At 39.6% G+C, this 23,790-nt stretch overlaps 1 protein-coding gene across 2 annotated transcripts in view; it reads left to right on the plus strand.

Annotated features, from left to right (window-relative positions):
• Positions 1–23,790, plus strand: part of mon2 (MON2 homolog, regulator of endosome-to-Golgi trafficking) — a 37,931-nt gene that overhangs the window by 12,906 nt on the left and 1,235 nt on the right. The window contains exons 12-34 of one of the 2 annotated variants that reach the window (XM_083546100.1): positions 12–220; positions 950–1,031; positions 1,514–1,695; positions 1,811–1,923; positions 2,035–2,139; positions 5,857–5,937; positions 6,037–6,110; positions 6,201–6,291; positions 6,623–6,724; positions 9,297–9,407; positions 9,919–10,094; positions 11,633–11,795; positions 11,882–12,175; positions 13,143–13,341; positions 13,459–14,090; positions 17,240–17,383; positions 18,320–18,337; positions 19,989–20,117; positions 20,209–20,399; positions 20,984–21,044; positions 21,193–21,316; positions 21,958–22,165; positions 22,646–22,728. In XM_083546100.1, coding sequence (XP_083402226.1) covers positions 12–220; positions 950–1,031; positions 1,514–1,695; positions 1,811–1,923; positions 2,035–2,139; positions 5,857–5,937; positions 6,037–6,110; positions 6,201–6,291; positions 6,623–6,724; positions 9,297–9,407; positions 9,919–10,094; positions 11,633–11,795; positions 11,882–12,175; positions 13,143–13,341; positions 13,459–14,090; positions 17,240–17,383; positions 18,320–18,337; positions 19,989–20,117; positions 20,209–20,399; positions 20,984–21,044; positions 21,193–21,316; positions 21,958–22,165; positions 22,646–22,728 — 3,572 coding nt within the window. The remainder of the gene's footprint in view (positions 1–11; positions 221–949; positions 1,032–1,513; positions 1,696–1,810; positions 1,924–2,034; positions 2,140–5,856; positions 5,938–6,036; positions 6,111–6,200; positions 6,292–6,622; positions 6,725–9,296; positions 9,408–9,918; positions 10,095–11,632; positions 11,796–11,881; positions 12,176–13,142; positions 13,342–13,458; positions 14,091–17,239; positions 17,384–18,319; positions 18,338–19,988; positions 20,118–20,208; positions 20,400–20,983; positions 21,045–21,192; positions 21,317–21,957; positions 22,166–22,645; positions 22,729–23,790) is intronic. The other variant, XM_083546101.1, reaches the window with a different exon arrangement.

Raw genomic sequence — 23,790 nt, forward strand, 5'->3', positions numbered from 1 at the left:
TTCTGCACAAGTTTGGAGATGCTGGATAAGGTGGAACCGCCTTCTATCCCCGAAGGCTACGCCATGTCTGTGGCGTTCAGTGCGTTGCTTGACCTCGTGCGAAGCATCACATCTATTATCGAGAAAGAGCTGGCCAAGGAGGAGAAGGAGGCTGTTGCCAGAGAAGAGGCAGGGCTTCGTCTCCCACCAGCACAACGTGAAGAAAGTCCTCAGGACCCACGTAAGTGCTTTTTCCATCTAATCTGTAGGATATTTAGTAATGTTTCTTTATACAAGGGGTCTCCAAACTTTTTTTTTTGTGAGGGCCACTTTATTTTTTCTTCTTTTAATGGGGACTTGGGCTGAACAGAATATTATATGGGGCTAAAATGAATGATTTTAAATATATGTATATATATATAAAAATTATTATTTTTTTTTTTAAGAGATGTGGTTAGTGAAATAAAAAGTATGTCTGCCATTGTTCAGAGGGATGTTTGAGATGTGAGCCATAGTTTGGGGGCCTCTGTTTTATACTGTTGAAAAAAATCTGTTTCAGTTCATTGCTGAAACTATCGACTATCTGCAAAAACAAAATCCATGCCTATAGTTTTTCCGGGTTGCTGGAGCAGCCAAGAAGATCTGCTGAATCACTCATGCCATGTGCTGTTTGTTGAAGTGTTTTTTTGTTTTTTTTTTCTTTAATTTATTTTGTTGCTCAAAAATCCAGTTATTACAAATTACGTTTTATGGTGTCTACTGACCCTATAATACACTGGTCTCATCATCTTTATTAAATGGAACCAGGTTTGTTGCTCCAGGACCACATCTTTTGCTGTAAAAACAAAAGCGATGCTGTGTATGCAAATATTTGTGCATTACCTTTTAACAGCGTTCTTTTTCCTGTCTTGATCTTCGTTTCAACTGAGGTCCGTTTGAATTTGATGAATAAATATGATCTTTATTACAGAACCCAACCAGGTGTGGGAAGAGATGGTGAACGCGTGCTGGTGTGGTCTACTAGCAGCTCTTTCTCTCCTATTAGACGCAAGGTAAGAGGGAATTTTTTGCAGATAATATCCAGGCACGTCAGTATACTACCATGTTGTTAGGGATTGTAAGATTCAGCGTTTCCTTTTCAAAGAAAAAAGTGTACATTTGTATCTTTACGGTAAAAAAGGATTTATTTGTATATATTTATTAGTAGACTCGTTATACTTTTATTATTTCGAAAGCGACCCATAATTTGCGACCGATATTTAATCTGCTGTCACGTGAACATGACTTATCGCAACACTGCAGAGACAGAGAGTCACATAGAGTACAGATTTACATGGCAGAGGTAGAGCTGCATCTTCCTTGAGACGGAACAGGAAATGAACATATATCTTGTGTATATGTACGCGTATGTATCGCATCGGAATCAGTTATGGAGATGCACATTCCCTAAAGAGAGTGTGTGTGTGTGTGTGTGTGTGTGTGTGTGTGTGTGTGTGTGTGTGTGTGTGTGTGTGTGTGTGTGTGTGTGGTAAAGTACGGACGAGACAGCCACAGAGAGCATCCTGAAGGCCGAACTGACTATGGCGTCTTTGTGTGGTCGTCTTGGCCTCGTGACCCCTCGAGATGCCTTCATCACTGCGATCTGTAAAGCCTCTCTTCCCCCACATTACGCTCTTACGGTACTCTCCAGCAACGCAGCCAGCCTCTCTAACAAAAGTGAGTGATTCTGGACTTTGTAGTCAGATGTTGGTGGGTGTTTGGAGCCTTTTTGCCTGCATATGGTATATGTGTGTTTTGTGTGTGTGTGTGTGTGTTTGTGTGTGTGTCGCAGCATACTCCATCCAAGGCCAGAACGTGCAGATCATTAGCCCATCCAGTGAGTCTCATCAGCAGGTGGTGGCCGTAGGACAGCCGCTCAGCGCACAACCTCAGGGCACTGTCGTGGTATGAGAAAAATGCTGCCGAACGCTTATTTCAATCCATATTTCCTGTCGTTTAATGTTAAAAGGGTTGCATACGTATCCTTTTTATTCCCCCACTTTACATATGTTTCAGCTCACGGCCAAAAACATCCAGTGTATGCGGACTCTGCTGAATCTAGCTCATTGTCATGGGGCCGTTTTGGGAACCTCTTGGCAGCTAGTGCTCGCTACTCTGCAGGTACTAAAACACACTCGTGTGCACATCTGTTGCAAGTTTCTCCGATTTGATTTTTATTTATTTGTTTATTTTTCCATATCAGCCGGCCTGCAAACCCTCGAGTTCTTTGTGGTTGTTGTTTTTTTAATGACTACACCTCTATTTTTTGCTTTATAGCAAAATCCGAAGTCGGTCTCATTATTTGAAAATCGGAATGTTTTCTGTGCACATTCTGGCCTACAGACAGGTTGTTCAACCTCGGGCCATTGTTCAGAAAGTGTTTATTGTCTATGCAGGGTTCCTACGCATTTTTGGAAAAGTATGAAAAATAATGTTGTTTAATTCGAGTGATTTTCAGGTCTGGATTAGTATGGCGGGAAAAAAACACTGAGTATAGAAACATTTTCATGTTTTCATATTATTGCCCTATTCGGTTTTCTAAAACGTAAAATTAAGACTTTGTAATAAAACAAAGGCTAATAAAACTAAGGCTAATGAACCACACCAATAAAACAAAGGCTGATAGAACTACACTAACTAATAAAGGCTAATAAAACTACACTAATAAAACAGAAGCTAATAAAACTACACTAATAAACAAAGCCAAATACAACTGCACTAACTGATAAAACAAAGGCTAATAAACTACACTAACTAATGAACGAATGCTAATAAAACTACACTAACTAATAAAGGCTAATAAAACTACATTAATCTGGATAAATTAGAAAAAGTTTATTTATTTATTTATTTTGGTCTAAAAACGCTCCGCGTCCACACTTTCGTTTTCAGTTCTTTCCCAAAAAAAAAAAAAAAAAAGATGCTCTGATTGGCTGTTAGGTTGTGTGGCAGTGGTTGCCACAGAAACATAACATATTTACATACATCAGAAATTGTAACGCACGGTATAGTTGGAATTGTAAATCATTATTTCAGTGTTTATGTTAATTTAATTTGATTATTAATTTTTTATAAATATGGGCTTAAAAATCTTTAGGGACGTCTGCATATTTTAATCTGGAAAAGTATGAAATTTTGCAAAAAAAAATGTATAGGTACCCTGTCTGTACAAAAAAAAAAAAAACTGCCACGTCGGCACCAGGGGTGTAAACGGGACACAAAGTTCACGGTTCGGTACGTACCTCGGGTTTTAAGTCACGGTTCAGTTCTATCTCGGTACAGAAAGCGGGGAAGAAATGCAAAACCAAATTGCTTGTCGTTATTTTTTATTTATTTATTATTAATGTTGTTTATTATTTTGGACATTTGTGAACATCAACATTTTACATTTTATCTAACAATTTAAAATAAAATATCTGATATATATATATATATATATATATATATATATATATATATATATATATATATATATATATATATATATCACACAGTGAGGAAAATAAGTATTTGAACACCATGCTATTTTGCAAGTTCTCCCACTTAGAAAACATGGAGGGGTCTGAAAATGTCATCGTAGGTGCATGTCCACTGTGAGAGACATAATCTAAAAAAAAAAAAAATCCAGAAATCACAATATATGATTTTTAAACTATTTATTTGTATGATACAGCTGCAAATAAGTATTTGAACACCTGTCTATCAGCTAGAATTCTGACCCTCAAAGACCTGTTAGTCTGCCTTTAAAATGTCCACCTCCACTACATTTATTATTCTTAATTAGATGCACCTGTTTGAGGTCGTTAGCTGCATAAAGACACCTGTCCACCCCATACAATCAGTAAGAATCCAACTACTAACATCAGCCCAGAACTACACGGGAGGAGCTGGTCAATGACCTGAAAAGAGCTGGGACCACCGTTTCCAAGGTTACTGTTGGTAATACACTAAGACGTCATGGTTTGAAATCATGCATGGCACGGAAGGTTCCCCTGCTTAAACCAGCACATGTCCAGGCACGTCTTAAGTTTGCCAATGACCATTTGGATGATCCAGAGGAGTCATGGGAGTAAGTCATGTGGTCAGATGAGACCAAAATAGAACTTTTGGGTCATAATTCCACTAAACATGTTTGGAGAAAGAAGAATGATGAGTACCATCCCAAGAACACCATCCCTACTGTGAAGCATGGGGGTGGTAGCATCATGCTTTGGGGGTGTTTTTCTGCACATGGGACAGGGCGACTGCACTGTATTAAGGAGAGGATGACCGGGGCCATGTATTGCGAGATTTTGGGGAACAACCTCCTTCCCTCAGTTAGTGCATTGAAGATGGGTCGAGGCTGGGTCTTCCAACATGACAATGACCCGAAGCACACAGCCAGGATAACCAAGGAGTGGCTCTGTAAGAAGCATATCAAGGTTCTGGCATGGCCTAGCCAGTCTCCAGACCTAAACCCAATAGAGAATCTTTGAAGGGGGTTTTTCAGCGACAGGCCAGAAACCTGACTGATCTAGAGAAGATCTGTGTGGAGGAGTGGGCCAAAATCCCTCCTGCAGTGTGTGCAAACCTGGTGAAAAACTACAGGAAACGTTTGACCTCTGTAATTGCAAACAAAGGCTACTGTACCAAATATTAACATTGACTTTCTCAGGTGTTCAAATACTTATTTGCAACTGTATCATACAAATAAATAGTTAAAAAATCATACATTGTTATTTCTGGATTTTTCTTTTTAGATTATGTCTCTCACAGTGGACATGCACCTACGATGACCATTTCAGACCCCTCCATGATTTCTAAGTGGGAGAACTTGCAAAATAGCAGGGTGTTCAAATACTTTTAGTCATTTAGACATTTAGTCTCAATGTGCTCTTATAATTCCCTCATCTCTTCTGGAAAGATGTTCCACTAGATTTTAGAGTGTGCTTATGGATATTTGTGTTCATCAGCCACAAGGGTATCACTAAAGGCAGGTACTGATGTAGGTGAGGAGGTGAGGGTGCAGTCAGCGTTTACATTCATCCCAAAGGTGTTCAGTAGGGATGAGCTCAAAGCTCTATAGCAGGCCACTCAAGATCTTCCTCTCCAAAGCATGTAAACCAGATCTTCAAGAAGCTCACTTTGTACACGGGCGTCGCCATGCTGGAACAGGTTTTGGTTTCCAAGTTCAAGTGAATGCAAAATGTTATTATAGCGCCATCTATAGACGTCCTGTACAATTGAGTGCCTCCAGTTTTGTGGTAACAGTTTGGAAAAGAACCACATATAGCAGGAGAGGTCTGGTGACCCAAAAATTTTGGAAATATAGTATGTATGTGTGTATGAATGTGTGTAAATATATATATATATATATATATAATAATTAAATGTATTCAAACTTTTTTATTATAATGAGTAATTGGAATACTCGATATATAGATAAAATTGTTTTGTTAAAAAGTAAATTGTTTACATTTGTTAGACACTATTTGGGTCGTAGGCGACAACAGGATGCGGCAGCGGTTTAGCACGTGCACAGCACAAGTCGTGTTTCCGGTACAGATCGTGTAGTGACAGTGACACTGCCCTCTGCCCAGTGCGAGGTGGAAACTTCCTGTCCGCACATAATGTGTTTTTGAGAGAACTCGGATTTGAACTGTTCCGCAAGTAAAATGTAGATTTGCATTCGGTACACACGTGCACACTACCGAAACGTTTGGTCCGATTACGTGGACCGTTTCACCCCTAAATGGCATCAGTTTTTTTTTTTTTTTTTTTACTTCACAACAATGCTGTTAAAACCAATATAAATATATGTGTGTTGAATACAGTCTCCTCCTACTTCTGTTTTTTCAGCACCTGGTTTGGATTTTGGGGCTGAAGCCAGGGGTCGGTGGAGCTCTGAAGCCTGGGAGAGCAGTGGAGGGTCCAAGCACTGTATGTTTACTGAAATATTATTATTTATAATTTTTTTTACCCACACATATGATCCCTTTCCGAATTATTATTATTATTTTTTATTTAACCCCCTCACAGGTTCTAACAACAGCTGTCATGACGGACCTTCCCGTGATCTCCAACATCCTCTCCAGACTTTTTGAAAGCTCTCAGTAAGTTTCCATGTTTCCTTATTCCATATTGACATGATGATCCTGCACTGTAGGATTGTCACTGTTTTACATGGTACGTGTCTAACGCAGGTACTTGGACGACGTCTCTCTTCATCATCTGATCAACGCCTTGTGCTCCTTGTCCATGGAGGCTATGGAGATGGCTTACGGCAATAACAAGGTGCGTGTCAATCGGGTCGACGACGGGCGGACCGTATTGTCACAAATGTCTCTGTAAATGACCATAGTTTATCAGGTCGCTTCAGGTCCAGGGAACTCGTTTTCCTGTTTTTGGCGCCACCTATTTTTTCGCGGGTGTACTGCATTACTGACAATAAACAGTGATTTTGTGCACGTTACTCCCCCCTAATGGAGATAAAAAAAAAAAACGTACGGCCCAAAAATCTTCTGAGCGTGAACGAAGCTTCCTCAGACCCATTGCATTCTTTATTATTAATGTGTATATATGTGCGCATTTACAGTTTCTGATACTTGTTGTGTCTGGTCGACAGGAGCCCTCTCTGTTTGCAGTAGCGAAGCTGTTGGAGACGGGCCTGGTGAATATGGACCGCATCGAAATCTTATGGAGACCTCTTACTGCACACCTGCTAGAGGTAGCTGAAGGAAAACCCCTGGCTACAAATTTAGCAACGAAGCTCCTCTTCGATTACGGACCAAACAATCAGTTCTGATCGAGTCCGTTTTATAGTTTAGACCTTTTGTCAGTTATACTATATAGACAAAAGTATTGGGACACCTGATATTTTCAGCCTTATGTGGCTCTGATTTGAACAGTACTACTGTACTTTCTACTGTACTTTTTTTTTTTTTTGGATACAGTAGAATAACATTTTCCCCTTTACTTCGTCCAACTAGAAGATCCAAACCTATACATCAGGGATGGGCAACTTTCATAAGAATGAGTGCCACAGATTTTGACATAATTTCTCGATTTACTCTTAATTCAGGGAACTTAATGAAAAACTGATCAACCAACTTTGTTAAATAACAAACTTTTTTTGATTATTATTATTATTATTATTGATTAGTAGCCAAAAAAACATTCTCAAACTTCCATCTGAAAACATTTAAAAGTGCGATATAAAACAGTTAATAAAGAAATAATCTCCCCCACAACAAAAAAAAGGGAAAATTGTCATCATTTATTTACATTTATGTTCTTCTGATGGATAGAAACCGAAAAAAAACTCATACAGATTTGGAGCAATATATAGTAATTGATGGTGACTGGCAGAAACTAGCGCCCTCTTCTGGTTAGAGAAGGAACCTCCTGATTATAAAGCAGTCTTTTCATTTTCCTGCGAGCCGTATTTAAAAGATACTGCAGGCCGTATTTTGCCTATCCCTGTTTTTTGCTATAAAACTTTGCCCCTATTTAAACACCTTCGGGATGATCCGCACCTCAGAGATTTTCACCTCACCCACATGACTAATCAATATCAGAGTTTTTGCTGAGTGAGCACAAATCCCTAAAATCTAGTGGAACATTTTCCCAGAAGAGTGGAGGTTATTATAATAGCAAGTAGAGACTAAATGGGGACTGGGTTCAAAAACGGGGTCAGGTGTCCACAAAATCTTTTGTCCATATTGTGTATCTTTGGTTTAGCAAGATTTTAATCATATTAGAAATTTTCATCAAATGTATCAATATTAAAGAACAATGCCAGTTCTGGAGTGGAGTGTAGTACAAGGACGCTGTCGTGTTAAGCCACGCAGCCTTTCATCGTCTTAATCTCCTCCTTCTGCTCGTAGTCCCATGTGCCTTTTCTCTAACCAGAACCCCCTCTGTAGTCTTGTGTACTAATACAAAAAAAACTACTTGTTTTTGTGTCGTACTTTTCATATTTTTCTGTTTGTTTTTTTTTTTTGTTTGTTTGTTTGCCTGTTTCTCTCCCAATCTGTCTGTCCCTGTCTGTCTCATCTCCTTCTCTTCTTGCATCATGTCTGTTTTGCAGAAGGTAAGTCCCGACTCTCCCTTTTTTTTTATTAACCAATAAACAAAAAAAAATAAATAAAATGAATACAAAAAATGTAAACCCTTTTAATCAGGCTAAGATTTGCACCAGCCACGTCAGTGATCCGAATCAAATTGATGAGCCAAAACCCCCAAAAAGTTGACTTTGACTTCTACAAATACAAACTTAATAAGAACATACACTACATGCACAAAAGTATTGGGACACCGGCTTTTTTCCTGGACATATGCGGTTCTTCTTGAACTAGGAGCCAGTTTCATGAAGATGTGTTTTACATGGGTTGGAGTGGATTTTCTGCTGTAGAGCTCTGAACTCCAAAATCTGGTGGAACATCTTCCCAGAGGAGTGGAGCTTATTATAAGAGTAAATGCGGAATGGGAATGTTAAAAAATAAATAAAAAAAAAAGCACATCTCAATCTTAGCATCAGGTGTCCACAAACTTTTGTTTTATATAGTGTATAGCTTTAATTGAAACACCCCCCCACACACACACACATATACACACACACACACTTTCAATGAAGTATATCTGAGTCTAAGTATTAATCACATGAATCCAATCTGGTCACACTACAATTCTATTGTAGGGCATCACTGTTCTTGCCCTCTTGTAGCACGTCAAAGCTTTTCTATCAACTTGCATCTCACTCGGACTATGAAGTACACAGATTGATATTTGTGTGCTTTACACACATGCACGTGCATATGATAGATCGATAAATAGACGGGAAGCTAGAACGATTTAAAAGAAAGCAGTTTGAGTTCACACTTCAAAGTTCTCTGGATCTACCTAAATTGTAGCAAATGTACAAATTGACAAATGTGCATGAGCTGGTAAACAAGTGCCACAAATATATAAATAAATGTATATATGGACATGTACAGGGTTTACGCTGGGTCTTAAAATGTCTAAAAGTACCACAAACATTCAACTGATTGTATTTTTCAGCTATGAGGAAGTGCAGGTTTAGCGATACTTGTCAATTAGGACCAGTTGCTATTTACGTATTTGTGTGCGTGTTCTTTAAAGTCGCAATTTTGACTTGAAACCTGCAGAAACCCTGGATATAGAAGTAATATCATTGCAGTATGTGTGTGTAAGGCACATTGTATTGGTGATACTCAGTTTCTCGAGCACAATTCGAGTTCCTAAGGACGCGTCTCTCTCATCATTTTGTTCCCGGCCAGGTGTGCCAGCACCCGAACACACGTATGAGGGAGTGGGGAGCCGAGGCAGTCACGTCTCTGATCAAAGCTGGCCTTGCCTACAAACATGACCCTCCTCTTTCCCAGAACCAGGTAACTCTCCATATTCATGGAAAAATAATTGACTATTCATAATCTCTTCCTTTTGATCTCTAGATGGATGACCGTGTTCGATTTTGCCTTGGTGTAGATTCTACTTGTTTTTTTAGAACGATGCGAATGATATTTATAGATTCAAACCCGTTGATGCAATTATCACTTCGAATCTCTTACAGGTGTTCAGGTCACTAGAGATCTGCTGACTAGACAATTCATCCCCCGTTAGGCCTTTGTTTGACTCGTAGCGAGACACACATTGTAGATGAAAATAGTAGAAGCACCGATAGTTAATAACTGGAACCATCTTCTGGTCCGCTGTCATTACGAGAGCGGCCTCTAGAGGCGAATCACTTTTGTTTTCACACACAAGACTGCGCGCTGCACGGAGATCGTATTTTTTATTTGTAACTTATTCATTGTGTAATTATATTTATTAGGATTACAAATAGATATTTGTCGATTGGCCGAAAATCTACTTTTTAAACGGGTTGTTTTCCGTTCACAGAGACTGCAGCTCCTTTTGCTGAACCCTCTGAAGGAACTTTCTAACATCCTGCATGCTGATATCAGGCAGAAGCAGCTTGAGTGTGTGCTACAGATTTTGCAGAGTCAAGGAGACAGCTTAGGACCAGGATGGCCTCTGGTGTTAGGGGTCATTGGAGCCATTCGCAATGATCAAGGGTGAGACACGCACAAGTGTATACTTGATTAGGAAACAGCTGTGCACTTAAATTTTCATGCAGTTATCTATTGCAGAAACTCTTCTATCACAAATCACTCCTGCTATCATTCTTCTCCACCCACTCCACCCTGCCGGCACTCTTTTCTTTACTTCTCTAACACAATCTCCATTACTTTGCACTGTTGACCCCAGGTACCTGAACCACTCTCCCTTCTCCACCTCTTCTCCATGCAACCCCACCCCTTCACTGCCCTCCCTCTCATTCACACACGTGTACTCTGTCTTACTCCTACTGACTTTCATTCCCCTTCTGTCCAGCACGTACCTCCACCACTCCAGACTCTTCTCAACCTGCTCCCTACTCTCACCACAAATCACAATATCATCCGCAAACATCATAGACGAGGTTAGACAGGAGTCTCCGTGGACTATCACCACTGCAAACAGGAAAGGGCTCAGAGCCGATCCTTGATGCAGTCCAACCTCCACCTTAAACCAGTCTGTCGTTCCTACTGCACACTTCACTGCTGTCACACTGTCCTCTTACATGTCCTGCACCACCCTCACGTACTTCTCTGACACACCAGACTTCCTCATACAATACCACAACTCCTCTCTTGGCACCCTGTCGTACGCTTTCTTTAAATCCACAAACACACAATGCAACTCCTTCTGACCTTCTCTGTACCTGTCCATCAACATTCTTTAAGCAAATAATGCATCTGTGGTGCTCTTCCTCAGCATTAAACCATACTGTTGCTCACAGGTGGTCAGATGATTACCTCAGCCTGGCTTCCACCACTCTTCCCCATAACTTCATGGTGTGATTGATCAACTTTATGCCCCTGTAGTTACTGCAGGTCTGCACATCTCCCTTATTCTTAAAGATCGTTACCAGCACACTCCTTCTCCATTCCTCAGGCATCTTCTCACCTTCCAGAATCTTGTTAAAGCTGACATGGGCACAATATATAGTCATTTATTTTGACAACAATCCAAATCTAGTCTAGTGGTAACTCAGTGGTTAAGGCATTGGACATTGGATCCTAAAGGTCATGAGATTCAATGCAAGCCACACCAAGCTGCCACATTTGGGCACCTGGGAAAGGCCCTTAACCCCATAGCTGCTCAGTGAGTAAGATAAATGTAAGATCTTAAGAGTCTCGGTGTGGACAGAAGGCCAAAACAGGGAGAAAAATATGAAAAACAAATTAGTGTGGACATGGCCAAAAAGTGTTTTTTGTTAATAGGTTTTAGTTCGGTTTCTGAGCGAATTGCACATGAGCGATCCCTCTGTTTCTGTAGGATTGAAGCTTTACAGCTTAAAAATTGGACTGTTTCAATAAAATTTTGTGTATCCAACGTGATTTAGTGTCGTATAAAATGGTTTAAAAAAACTTCAGAAAAGTATCGAATTTTGCAATGAAAAAAAGAGCAGGAACCCTGCAGGAACCATGCCACAGTTCAAGCCACACACTTATCTGATGTTTTCTTCTTGTTTTGTCTCCCACTTACAAACCTTTGCTTTGGTTTCCAGTGAATCCTTAATCAGAACAGCCTTCCAGTGCCTGCAGCTAGTGGTGACCGACTTCCTTCCCACCATGCCATGCACATGCCTCCAGATTGTCGTTGACGTCGCCGGCAGCTTTGGTCTTCAAAACCAGGAACTCAACATCAGCCTGACCTCTATAGGCCTTCTGGTACTTTTACCCCCGACTACTAAATAAAACGAAACGCATACGCAGCATCCAATAACAGCCAGATTTCTCTGTTCTCTCTTCTCTAGTGGAACATCTCTGATTACTTCTTCCAAAGGGGAGAGAAGATTACAGAGGAACTGGAGAAAGAGGAAGCCATTCTGACAAAGCAGGCCCGCGAAAAAGGGGAGCCTCTAAACAGACCCTTCCATCCTGCTCCGCCGTTCGATTGTCTGTGGTTGTGTCTTTATGCCAAACTCGGAGAGCTGTGTGTGGATCCTCGGCCAGCTGTCAGGAAAAGTGCAGGCCAGACGATGTTCTCAACAATCGCTGCCCATGGAACCCTGCTACAGCAACCCACATGGCACATAGTAGTGTGGAAGGTATTCAGATGGAGTCTGAAATACTCAGTATACAGTATTTTTGGGTTTTAAGTCACGGTCCGGTTGGATTTCAGTGCGGCCGGAAGAAGAAACGCAAAACATAAAATCGCACGTCAGTTTTTATTGACGTCGTTTATTAGCAACGTTTTCGTTTTTTCCTTTTTTCAAACTATTTTGAATAAAATGTGTGCTTGGTTCAGATAAAAAAAAAAAAAAGAAAAATCTAATGTATCAACATAAAATAGAATGAATCAAATGAATGCACACTTTTTAAACTGATTTTGATTAAATTAGGAAGTAAATAGGCACAGAGTTATTGAGTACAATAAAATAATGGAAAATATTGCATTTGTTGGATCCCATTAGGGGAATACAGATGTGCATATATGTGTGTGTGCGTGTGTATTAAACAATATTTAAACCATATTTCATTTTCGAAAGATATTTTCTACTCAACTGTTTCACTCATTTCAGCGTACTTTAACTACCTTGTGTGTTACTTAAATGCATACGTTTGTTGTTTATTTATCCGTTTATTGTTTAGCATTTATTCGTGAATGAATTCGTTCCTTTTATCCTTCATTCACCAGTTCATTTACTCCCTCGGGATGTAGAATTGTCATGAATTTGTCCTTTTCTCGCGATCCAACGCTCAACGTATTCGTGAGGGAACTCAGATTTTAATGTTCTAAACAGATTACAGAAAAGGTTCATGTACTGTTAAACCCCTAATAGAATCAGAATCAGAAGGAATTTGTTTTGGCTACAGAAGTTTCCATTCGCACATTTTTATAAAGATATATAAAAAAAGAGATATATATATATATATATATATATATATATATATATATATATATATATTTTTTTTTTAATAAATAAAATTTTATTAGTTTCATATGTCTAAGATAATAAGACGCTAATCATCTCCACCGTCTAAAATGTCACGGGACTCCGTTGTATCTCGCAGGTGCTCTTTCACTTACTGGACTGCGTGAGGAAGTCGTCCACCACCGCCGACAAGGAGAAGATCGAATCCGGGGGCGGCAACATCCTCATTCATCATTCACGTGACACTGCTGAAAAGCAGTGGGCGGAGACTTGGGTCCTGACTCTGGCTGGCGTAGCACGGATCTTTAACACCAGGAGATACTTGTTGCAGCAACTGGGTAAAAGTTTCTTTCACACAAACGAAAAAGGAATTTCATTGTGTTTATACCAAATATCTTGACCAGTGGAATTTTAGTGGATTTTTTGAAGACACGCCATGTTCAATATTCCTGTAGGTGATTTCTTCAAAGCATGGGAGGTGCTGTTGGACCACATCCAGTCTGCCGCCCTCAGCAAAAACAATGAAGTCTCTCTGGCTGCTCTCAAGAGTTTCCAGGAAATCCTCCAGCTCGTGACACCGGTTAAAGATGTCGATAAACCCGACTCTTTGGGTTCCGTGGACTTTCCCCCAGTCCCAATGGTGGACCCGCTTTCATCCTCAGGCCCCGGCAGACCCCTGACTCGTTCGGACTCCCTGGCAGAGCGGCTAGCTCAGCGTTACAATGTGCAGTCGCCCCTTCCTGGGGAAGAGCTGGACGATTCTGCTCTGTGGTGGTCAGCTTGGAGCACGTGGTACCGAACGGGCACAGAATGTACAAGGCCTCCGAACGGTAGCGCTGACAAACTGGCGTTTGTGCCCAGCCAGCCCTTTCTGACGGCATTGATCCAGATTTTCCCCGCGCTCTACCAGCACATAGCAGGTGGTTTTAGCATGGAGGACTTGCGTAAGCTGGGCGTCATACTGCACGGGGCGGTGTCCGTACCCATCAGCTCCGACGCGTCGCCGTTCATTCTGCCGTCCTACACGGAGGCGGTGCTCACCAGCCTGCAGGAGGCCGTCCTCACGGCGCTCGACGTCCTACAGAAGGTGAGGAGGGTTCCAGGCCGATATCGAGCCACGAAATTTGATTTTTTTTTTTACTTCGATGCGTAAACATAACTCGCTTCATAAGCAGCTTTAGAATACGCCGTTTTCTTAACAAGTAAAACAAAAATGTATTTTTAAAAAAAACGGCAAAAATTGACAAATTAAAATTTAACGGTTTCAAAAGTCTTAAATTCGCTGTTCCAGGTTTCAAATCATTTTAAACGTGTATTTACCGACGTCCACGTAACGCTTGCTAATCCAACGCACATCGAAATGCTCCTGTAGTTTTTTTCCTTCAATCCAAATATAATTCGCTGCACTGTCACACCAGCAGCAAGTTGCGGATTATCTTAAAATTCGCCAGAATCCGAGGCGGGACCGAATGTTCAGAAACGTTAGGAATAAAGTTTTAAACTTTTAACAAATAAAAAAAAAAAAAAAAAAAAAGGAATATTATTGTATTAAAGTGATGATGTCTAGGGTCTGCGGGGGTGTGTCCAAAATTCGCAGATTTCCGCAACAAGCAGGTGGACTTAGAACGAGTTCCGGGGGGGACCCCACTGTATTGCCACTACAGACCGACACTCAACGTGTTAATCGGCTTTCTGTTAGCGAATCTCTCTCTCTGTTGGATTGTACCACAGACGTAAAACGGATTTTATTTTTCAGCTACTGGGAAGTACAAGTTTTTTATCGATACGTGGCTTGAAGAAAAAAAAAGCATTTAGGGCTCGGTTAAGGCCGATCGTGATGTAGGTCTTAAATTTTATTCTTAACGGCCTCAAACAGTGAAACCTGCAGAAACCCTGAAATTTGAAAAATTGTGAATGTGTGTTGTTATATCGCAAAATTTTGTTTAGTATAAGTACTGGATTTGTGTGTGTGTGTGTGTGTGTGTGTGTGTGTGTGTGTGTGTGTGTGTGTGTGTGTGTGTGTGTGTGTGTGTGTGTGTGTGTGTGTGTGTGTGTGTGTGTGTGTGTGTGTTACCAGGAGTGTAGCTAATGCCGCTTTCTAATGTCTTCAAATATTCACACATTTTCACCATTAACACATTAGCAGCAGATGAGTACAGGAGAGGTGTGTGTAGGTGTGTGTGTTGGGTGGGAGGGTCGGGGGGATGTGTGTGAAGGACAGAATGAAGCAAAAGACTGACGGACTAAACAAAAAACAGAAGGAAGGAGGGAAAGAAGGAAATACGGAAGGACGACTATAATGGAAGCAAGGAAAGAAAGATGAAATGCCTGAAAGGAGAAGAAACTGAAGGAAAAAGGGGAAGAATGTATAAAGTGACTGGAAAAGAGAAGACTGAATGGAAAGAGAGAACAAAGAGTAGACTGGAAGAAGGAAGGACAGAAGGAGTAATAAAATGGAAGGAAGAAACGATTGAAAAGGACAAGGCGGAATGAAAGAAAGAAAGGAAGCTAATAACGAAGGATAGGCGAAATGAAGAAAGGACAGATAAAATGCAAGGAAGGAAAGGTGGAAAATAGGAAAAGACTTTAGGAATGAGGAATAGGGGAAGGAAGGAAAGACAGGAGGACAACTAAAATGGAAGGAAAGAAGGGAAAGACAGAAGGTATGGGAATGGGATAGACAAAAGGAAAGAAATATGAACGAGAGAAAAAGACTGAAGCAAGGAGGGAATGAGTGATAGACAAAATGGGAGGGAAGACAGAAAAGGGAAAGACTATAGGAAGGAATGAAGGATAGAAAGAAGGAAGGATAGATAAATGGATTCCTAAAATGGAAGAAAGGGAAAGACTAAAGAAAGGAAGGAATGAACAAAGGATAGACAGAAAGTAGGAAAGACACAAGGACAAATAAAATGCATGGAAGGTAAGGTGGAAAAGAGGAAAAAACTTGAGGAAGGAGGGAACGAGAGATAGGGGAAAGGAAGGAAAGACAAAAGGATAAATTAGATGCAGGGAAGGAAACTTCGAAAAGAGCAAAAGACTGAAGAAAGGAAGGGAAGAAGGAAAAGTCTAAAGAAAGGAAGGATAGACCGAAGGAAATAAATATGAAAGAGACGAAAAGCCTGAAGGAAGGTGGGAACAAGTGATAGACAAAAAGAAGGAAAGACGGAAAAGGGAAAGACTAAAGGAAGGAACAAAGGATAGATGATTAAAATTAAAAAAAGGGAAAGACTGAAGAATGGAAGGAACTAACAAAGTATAGGCAAAAGGAAGGAAGGAAGGAAGGAAGGAAGGAAGGAAGGAAGGAAGGAAGGAAGGAAGGAAGGAAGGAAGGAAGGAAGGAAGGAGTGATAGACAAAAGGGAAGACGGAAAAGTGGGAAGACCTGAGGGAAGGAGCGAAGGCCAGAGAGAAGGAAGGAAAGACAGATGGACAAGTAAAATGGAGGAAAGGGAAAGACGGAAGGAATAAACGAAGGATATGCAAACGGAAGAACGAATAAAACGGAAGAAAGGGAAAGACCGAAGAAAGGAAGGAATTACTGAAGGATAGGCAAAAGGTAAGGAAAGACAAGAATGCAAGAAAGGAGAGGCGGTGGGCAAAAAAAAAAAAGAAGAAAAGTCTGAAGGAAGGAGGGAACGAGTGACAGGCAGAAGGAAAGAAAGACGGAAAAGGGGAAGACTGAAGGAAGAAACGAAGGGCAGAGAGAAGGGTGGAAAGAAAAATGGATAAGTAAAACGGAAGAAAGGGACGGGACAGGCTGAAGGAAGGAATGAACGAAGGATAGGCAGAAGAAAGGACTAATAAATCAGAAGAAAGAGAAAGACAGAAGGATAAATAAAATGCGAAGACAGAAAGGTGGGCAAAAAAAGAAAAGACTGAAGGAAGGAGGGAACGAAGGACAGACAGCAGGACGGAAATATGAAGGAGAGGAAAAAGACTGAACAAAAGGAGAGAACGAGCGATAGGCAGAAGGAAGGAAAGACGGAAAAGGGAATGACTGAAGGAAAGAACGAAGGAAGGACAGAAGGAAGGACGAATAAAAAGCAAAGATGGGAAGTAGAAAAAATGGAAAGAAACAAGTTGTTTATTTTTTTATTTTATTTTAAATATTTAAAGCCTGCAGCAATGTCTTCCTTTAGCGAAATTGACAATGAAATCAAAACCTGTATATGCATCCACACACCCACACACCCACACACACACACACACCCACCCCTCTCTGTGTATGTTACAGGCGATCTGTGTGGGCCCCGAGACCCTGCAGGTGATGTACCCAGCGATTTTCGAGCAGCTCCTGCAGTTCGTCGAGTTTTCCTGCAAGCCGCCACAATACGGCAAGATGGAAACCAAGCATGTGGCTAACGCTAAATATAACCAGGTCAGTGCACCGCGCTGTGTGATTGTTCTTCCCACCTGGTTTGACACAGAATAATACCGAGGGTTCATTTCAAGGCCTTGGACTTCAGGTTCCTCTAAAACTGCTGCATAAAAGAACAAAAAAAATAAATAAATACAATTTCACTCCCAGCTTCACCCCTTTTTTTTTTTTTTTTTTTTTTTTTTTAAATCTATCCACTTTTTAAAACACAGTGCATTTGTTGACTGAAAAACAGCACCTCCTTGTGGATAGGAGGCCACAAACAGAGAGATAAATACACGTTTTCAAACAAAACAAAAAAAAAACTTTAGCGTGGACATGGCTGAAATGGGTTTTTGTTTGTAGCGTGTAACACATGTTATAGTTAGATTTAAACAGTTATTTACAGTCAAAATTCAGGGTTTTTTTCCAGTGGAAAATGTACAGGAACCCTGTTCATGGCATTTCCATATTAGATACCATAATTACCATCATAGATTTAAATGTTATACAAGAGTGTGATATAACAAAATGTCTGATTGATTTTTTTCGCATTTTTTTTTATTTTTTTATGGAGTATGGAAGTGATCATTGAAATTTTTTGTAAACTCATTTGTATTGCTTTTCACTTTGAAAGCCCTTGATCGGGTGTCCTTTCTGTCAAGGTCGCAGTGTTTTCCCGTCCTTTTTATTCACTTTCTGTCCCTCTGCTTTTTTTTGTCGACTTCTTTCAACACAGTCGATCATATTCGTATTTTCTCACTCATTTATTGTAAGGATGTGATTTTTTTTATTATTATTTATTTATTTTTTCTCCCTCAAACAATTATTTTCTCATTCAGTCTGCAATGTTCTGTGATTAATCTCACTGCCAGGTAAATATTTGACCACTCTTCTCATTTATTTTTATTTTTTTTATTTTTATTTTTGGTACTTGTCATATGGATACACTATAAGATCCAACTCTTTGCACCGGTGAGTTTTTACCAAACCCCTTTTTTTTTTTTTTTTTTGTCACCTTTGAGCGTAATGAAGTTCAGTGGCGAATCTTGCCATCGAAGACTTTCTTGTGTGTTTCTGCTTCATTGCAGTAGTTTAAGCACATTCATGCTCAAGTTTTTCTTTTTTGTGCGAACAACCGCAACCTAATTTGCCATACAGCTATATCTCACTTTAAGACATTGTGTTCGAAGATTTTGATTTGGTGTGTGTCTTGTCAAGATCAGGGGTCTCCAACCTTTTGTATTCTACAACCAGGTTCGTGAGTTGGCGTGACAACAATAAATGACAAATATTTGACAAAATAATCCAACAGATGGACACTTAATGCTGTGTTTTGCGATGCCGGCGCATATTCGAGGGCTTCATTGACCCAAACTGGAAAAATAAAAACACATTTGAAGGAGAGGAAACTACATTTATTTATCCCCTACTAGATTTATACATACAGCGTCTTTAACTAACACCTGGAAAGTTTAAGCATAAAAAAGTTTGTCGGTACACCTAAACCATCTAGGGTTAGGGTAAGGGTCAGGGATAGGACAGCCTGCTTCAGTTTTGTCATCAGGGGGCAACCACTGCAAGCACCACAGGATCGTCACCGATGGACACGGTTTTGAAACGTTTACACCGTCCACTTCTTACCTTTTGAGTCTGGTTCCTCTCAAGGTTTCTTCCTCATAACATCTAAGGGAGTTTTTCCTTGCCACAGACGCCACGGCTGCTCATCAGGGATAAATACACACCGTTTACCTTAACTGTTGATTTCTGTAAAGCTGCTTTGAGACGATGTCTGTTGTGAAAAGCGCTATAGAAATAAACTTGACTTGACTTGACTTACTGCGACCGAGCGCCTCGTCAACAGGTTCGACTCCTTCGTTCACCAGAAAATTCATCGCGTTGCCATTGTGGCTCTGGACTGGCCTGCGGCGTGTGCGCCACCTATCGCTAATAGGCAACACTAGCGACATACTACCACTCGATTGATCGGCCCCTCGATCGCGATCGGTCGTGAGCGGTCTCTATAAAGGGCCGACGCAATACTCGCTAGACAAATTTCCAACGCGCTGCTAAAATTCAGCAAGTCTACAAAGTGTGCGAAAAAGACCATACGTTAGCAACCTGCAACGAAAAGTCCAGTCCAGAAAAGAAAAGGCAGGAAGCACCTAAAGCATTTCAACACCAGCAAAATGTAGATTTTGTCACGTAAAATGAATATGAGCAGTTGGAAAGCGCTAAGCGAGAGCGGGAAAGTTCAGCAACATTTCGGAGACAGCAAGGACACTAAGAAGCATAAGGAAATATCAGGTAAAATCATCATCCGCTGTGGCAGACGAAGGGTTCCGGCGACTCGTGTCCTACTCAAATACACGTTACACTATGCCACATCTATAGACAATTTTCCCCAGAACATCCTTGTTATCCTGGTTAGCTCACTCTTCCACAGCGTGGTACTTAGGTCATGGTTGGGGACCCCTGGTCTATATGCTTTGCTTTAACTCATGTCTGGCTTTTTATTTGCTTTTGCCTCCACCGCTAGGAGATATCAGAATTGCATTTGTTTATTGGGCGATTGATTTTATTTAATCACCTGTATCCATATACTTCTCTCCCTGACTTCCTATAGGCTGAGTGGGTTGCCTTAAACTATGTCCCGTTTGCTGAGAGGTCTCTTGAAGTGGTGGTAGACCTGTATCATAAAACCGCTTGTCACAAGGCGGTTATCACTGAGAAAGTCTTAGAAAACGTCATCAAGGTAATGATGGGGTTTTTTTTGTGTACCATTTACCTCTGTTGCAGCGTACACTTTACACCTGCTTAAAACTGTGCTGTAATTGTCACTGCAGACTCTGACGATGCCTTTAGGGCTGAAGTACGCATGTCCTGCTGAAAGCACGTGGAAGCTCTCCGTCTCTTCTCTGCTCAAAGTGCTTTCCATCGGCCTTCCAGTTGCCCGGCAACATGCCTCCTCGGGCAAATTTGACACCATGTGGCCCGTGCTGGCAAATGCCTTCGGAGACTTCCTTTTTACTAAAAGGTATCTGTGTGTCTGTTGTGTAGATTGCACACACCAAAGCCTGACATATAGTATTATCTGTCTGTCTGTCTGTCTATCTGTGTGTCTGTCTGTCTGTCTGCCGCTCTGTCTGTGTCTAAATATCTGCTTTTCTATGTCTGTCTGTCTACCTTTCTATCTGTTTATCTGTCTACCTTTCTATCTGTCTGTTTATCTACCTTTCTATCTGTGTTTGTCTATTTGCCTTTCTATCTGTTTGTCTATCTGCCTTTCTAGCTTTCTGTCTTTCTGCCTGTCTAGCTGCCTTTCTATCTGTCTGTCTTTCTACCTTTCTATCTGTTTATCTATCTACCTTTCTATCTATCTGTCTGTCTGTCTGTCTGTCTGTCTGTCTGTCTGTCTGTCTGTCTGTCTGTCTGTCTATCTGTTTGTCTATCTATCTATCTATCTATCTATCTATCTATCTATCTATCTATCTATCTATCTATCTATCTATCTATCTATCTATCTATCTATCTCTCTTTTTATCTGTCTTTTATCTGTCTTTTTTTATTTTTGCTTGCGTTTTCATGAATTGTAACCTGGTGACCGTTGTTTGTCTACAGTACACCTCCTGATAACCTGTCCATTCAGGAGTTCCAGAAAAATGAAGCCATTGATGTCGAGGTAAGACCAAATAATTCAAGACTTTTATGTTTTGAGATGTACCTTAATACTGATACATATTTCTGTGAGGAAATATGTTTCTGATTATAAAATGATAAAATAAAAAAAATACTAAATACAGTACTACTTGTATGTGTTTGTCCACTAGGTGGTGCAGTTGATCAGTACAGAGATTCTTCCATACGCCAACTTCCTCCCCAAAGAGTTTGTAGGTCAGATCATGGCCATGCTCAACAGAGGGTCCATTCATTCTCAGCCCTCGTCTTTTACAGGTACGGGATAAGTTGTGCGCAGTGTTTGGAAAACATTTGTCTACGTGCGCATTCATATATGGTGGTCACGTGTTCTGTACATTTTGAATAGCATAAAGTATCAAACCATTTGTAGCTGATTAGCAGATTAATGGTGTAGATAAATGTTAGATTAGAACCTGGACGATGGATGATAACATTGTTAATGGTGACATTTGATATGTATGTTATATTGAATTGTTTAATATTATTAGAATTGTCATAATTATTTTGCAACTTTCATCAGAAAACATTACTAATACAACCCTAATTTCAAAAACACTGCGTAAACATGTAAATGAAAAAAAATGCAATGATAGCAAATCTCGTAAATCCATATTCTATTCACAATAAAACCTAGAATACACATCAACTGTTTATACTGAGTAAATGTACGCAAGTGTTACAAACTGTGTATATATATATATATTTTTTTTTCAGTTTAAACTTTCGATATGTTTTGTGTGTTTTATGGATTTATTAGATTAGCAAAACATTGCATTCTTTTTACTTTACATTTTAGTGTCCCAAGTTTCTTTTTTTAATTACAGTTGTAGCTTAATATCTTCAAGTTTCTTGCTATATGCAGTGTAAAAATTGCTCTCACTTCATGGTGCTTACAGAAGCAGAGATTGATATCCGTATGAGAGAAGAGTTCTCGAAGGTGTGTTTCGAGACCCTGCTGCAATTCTCCTTCAGTAATAAAGTGAGCACACCGCAGGAAGGCTACATCTCCCGCATGGCCCTTTCAGTGCTGCTGCACCGAGCTCAGGACGTGCTGCGGCGATACGTCGAAGACGAGAGGCTCAGTGGCCGCTGCCCCCTCCCCAGGTCATTCTGCACACACACACACACACACACACACACCTAAGATATCCTGACTTTCACTCTCGAACTACATTGTTTTTTTATAAACAAACATTTATGGACACCTTATTATACGAATCCTATTCTACATCTAGTCCCCATTTGCTGTTATTATAACCTCCACCTTTCTGGAAAGATGTTCCACTAGATTTTGGAGATTGGTGCTCATTCAGCCCGCAAGGCTTTCAGTAGGATTAGAGCTCTATTAGGAGAACTTCCACTCCAAACCATGTAAAGCAAATAAAAAAAGGGAGCATTGAACATGACAAAGACTCGTATGCAATTGTGTGCCTCCATTTTTTTGTGGTAACAGTTTGGAGAAGAACCACATATGGGTGGAAAATATAGTGTATGTGGTCTGCTGATGGATCCACAGCTTTATGAATTATTATACATTGTGTGACACTGTTTTTTTTTTTTGTGTTTTCTCCTTTCTTCTTTTAGGCAACAAGTGACGGAAATTATTTTTGTTTTAAAAGCCGTTAGCACGCTCATGGATTCCCTGAAAAAGACGCAACCGGAGAATGGCAAGTGTAAACGTCTATTTTATTTATATATATATATATATATAATATGTATGTACGTATGTATGTGTATATGTATAAAAACAAGATAAAGATAAAAAAAATATATATATAAATATACACCGTGTATTGAAATTCTTTACCCAGAAGAACAATATATATATATATATAATATTATTATTATTATTATTTTGTTTTCTTCTTCTGCTTTTGGGTAAAGAATTTTAATAGTTAGTGTGTGTGTGTGTGTGTATATATGTATATATGTGTGTGTGTGTGTGTGTGTGTGTGTGTATATATATATATATAATTTTTTTTTTTTTATTTTATTTTTTTTAATCTTTATCTTTATCTTGTTTTCATTTTTTTAATGCCGGAAACACGATTTTTACTGCGCATGCACAGAATCACTGCCACTTCCCGTCATCGCCAACGTTTTTACGAGTCTAGCCACGTGGATTCTTTTGCGTTTTTATATACAGCTTCAAGAATTTCATTAAAAAAGGAGAAAATCCTGACAATTCTGCATATCGAGGGAGCAAATTAATGAAAAATTAATTAATTTATAAACAAATAAATGGAATGAATAAATAAATAGAGTAATGTATTGAAATGCAGACGTTCGTTACAGCATGCTGAAACACATATAACAGTTAAGAACATATATTTAGAAAATTCAATATGAAATGTAGAACACACACTTATATACACCTCAGTGTGACCCAGACAGGGTCTAACAAAGATGAGATATCAGCAAAAAACTGCAACAGTTTACAAGAAAAAATATATATATATAAATAAAAAAAAATTTAAAAAAAGGTTATTGACAAATAAATGGAATATTTTGCGTATACAAATGTATTCAAAAATACAAAAGGTGCAAGGGAACTAAAAACATATTGCAACATATTTAATTACATTTGTATTTAATTTAATTTGATTATATTGATTTGTTTAACCAATTTAATCTGTGCTTATTTAAGCGATTTTTCAATGTGATCAATATAATAAAAAAAAATGAATAGCATTAATTTGACTTATAATTGCAGGCCTTTTATTAAAAAT

This window comes from Silurus aristotelis (genome assembly GCF_946808225.1).
Source record: "Silurus aristotelis genome assembly, chromosome: 7".
Classification (NCBI taxonomy): Eukaryota; Metazoa; Chordata; class Actinopteri; order Siluriformes; family Siluridae; genus Silurus; species Silurus aristotelis.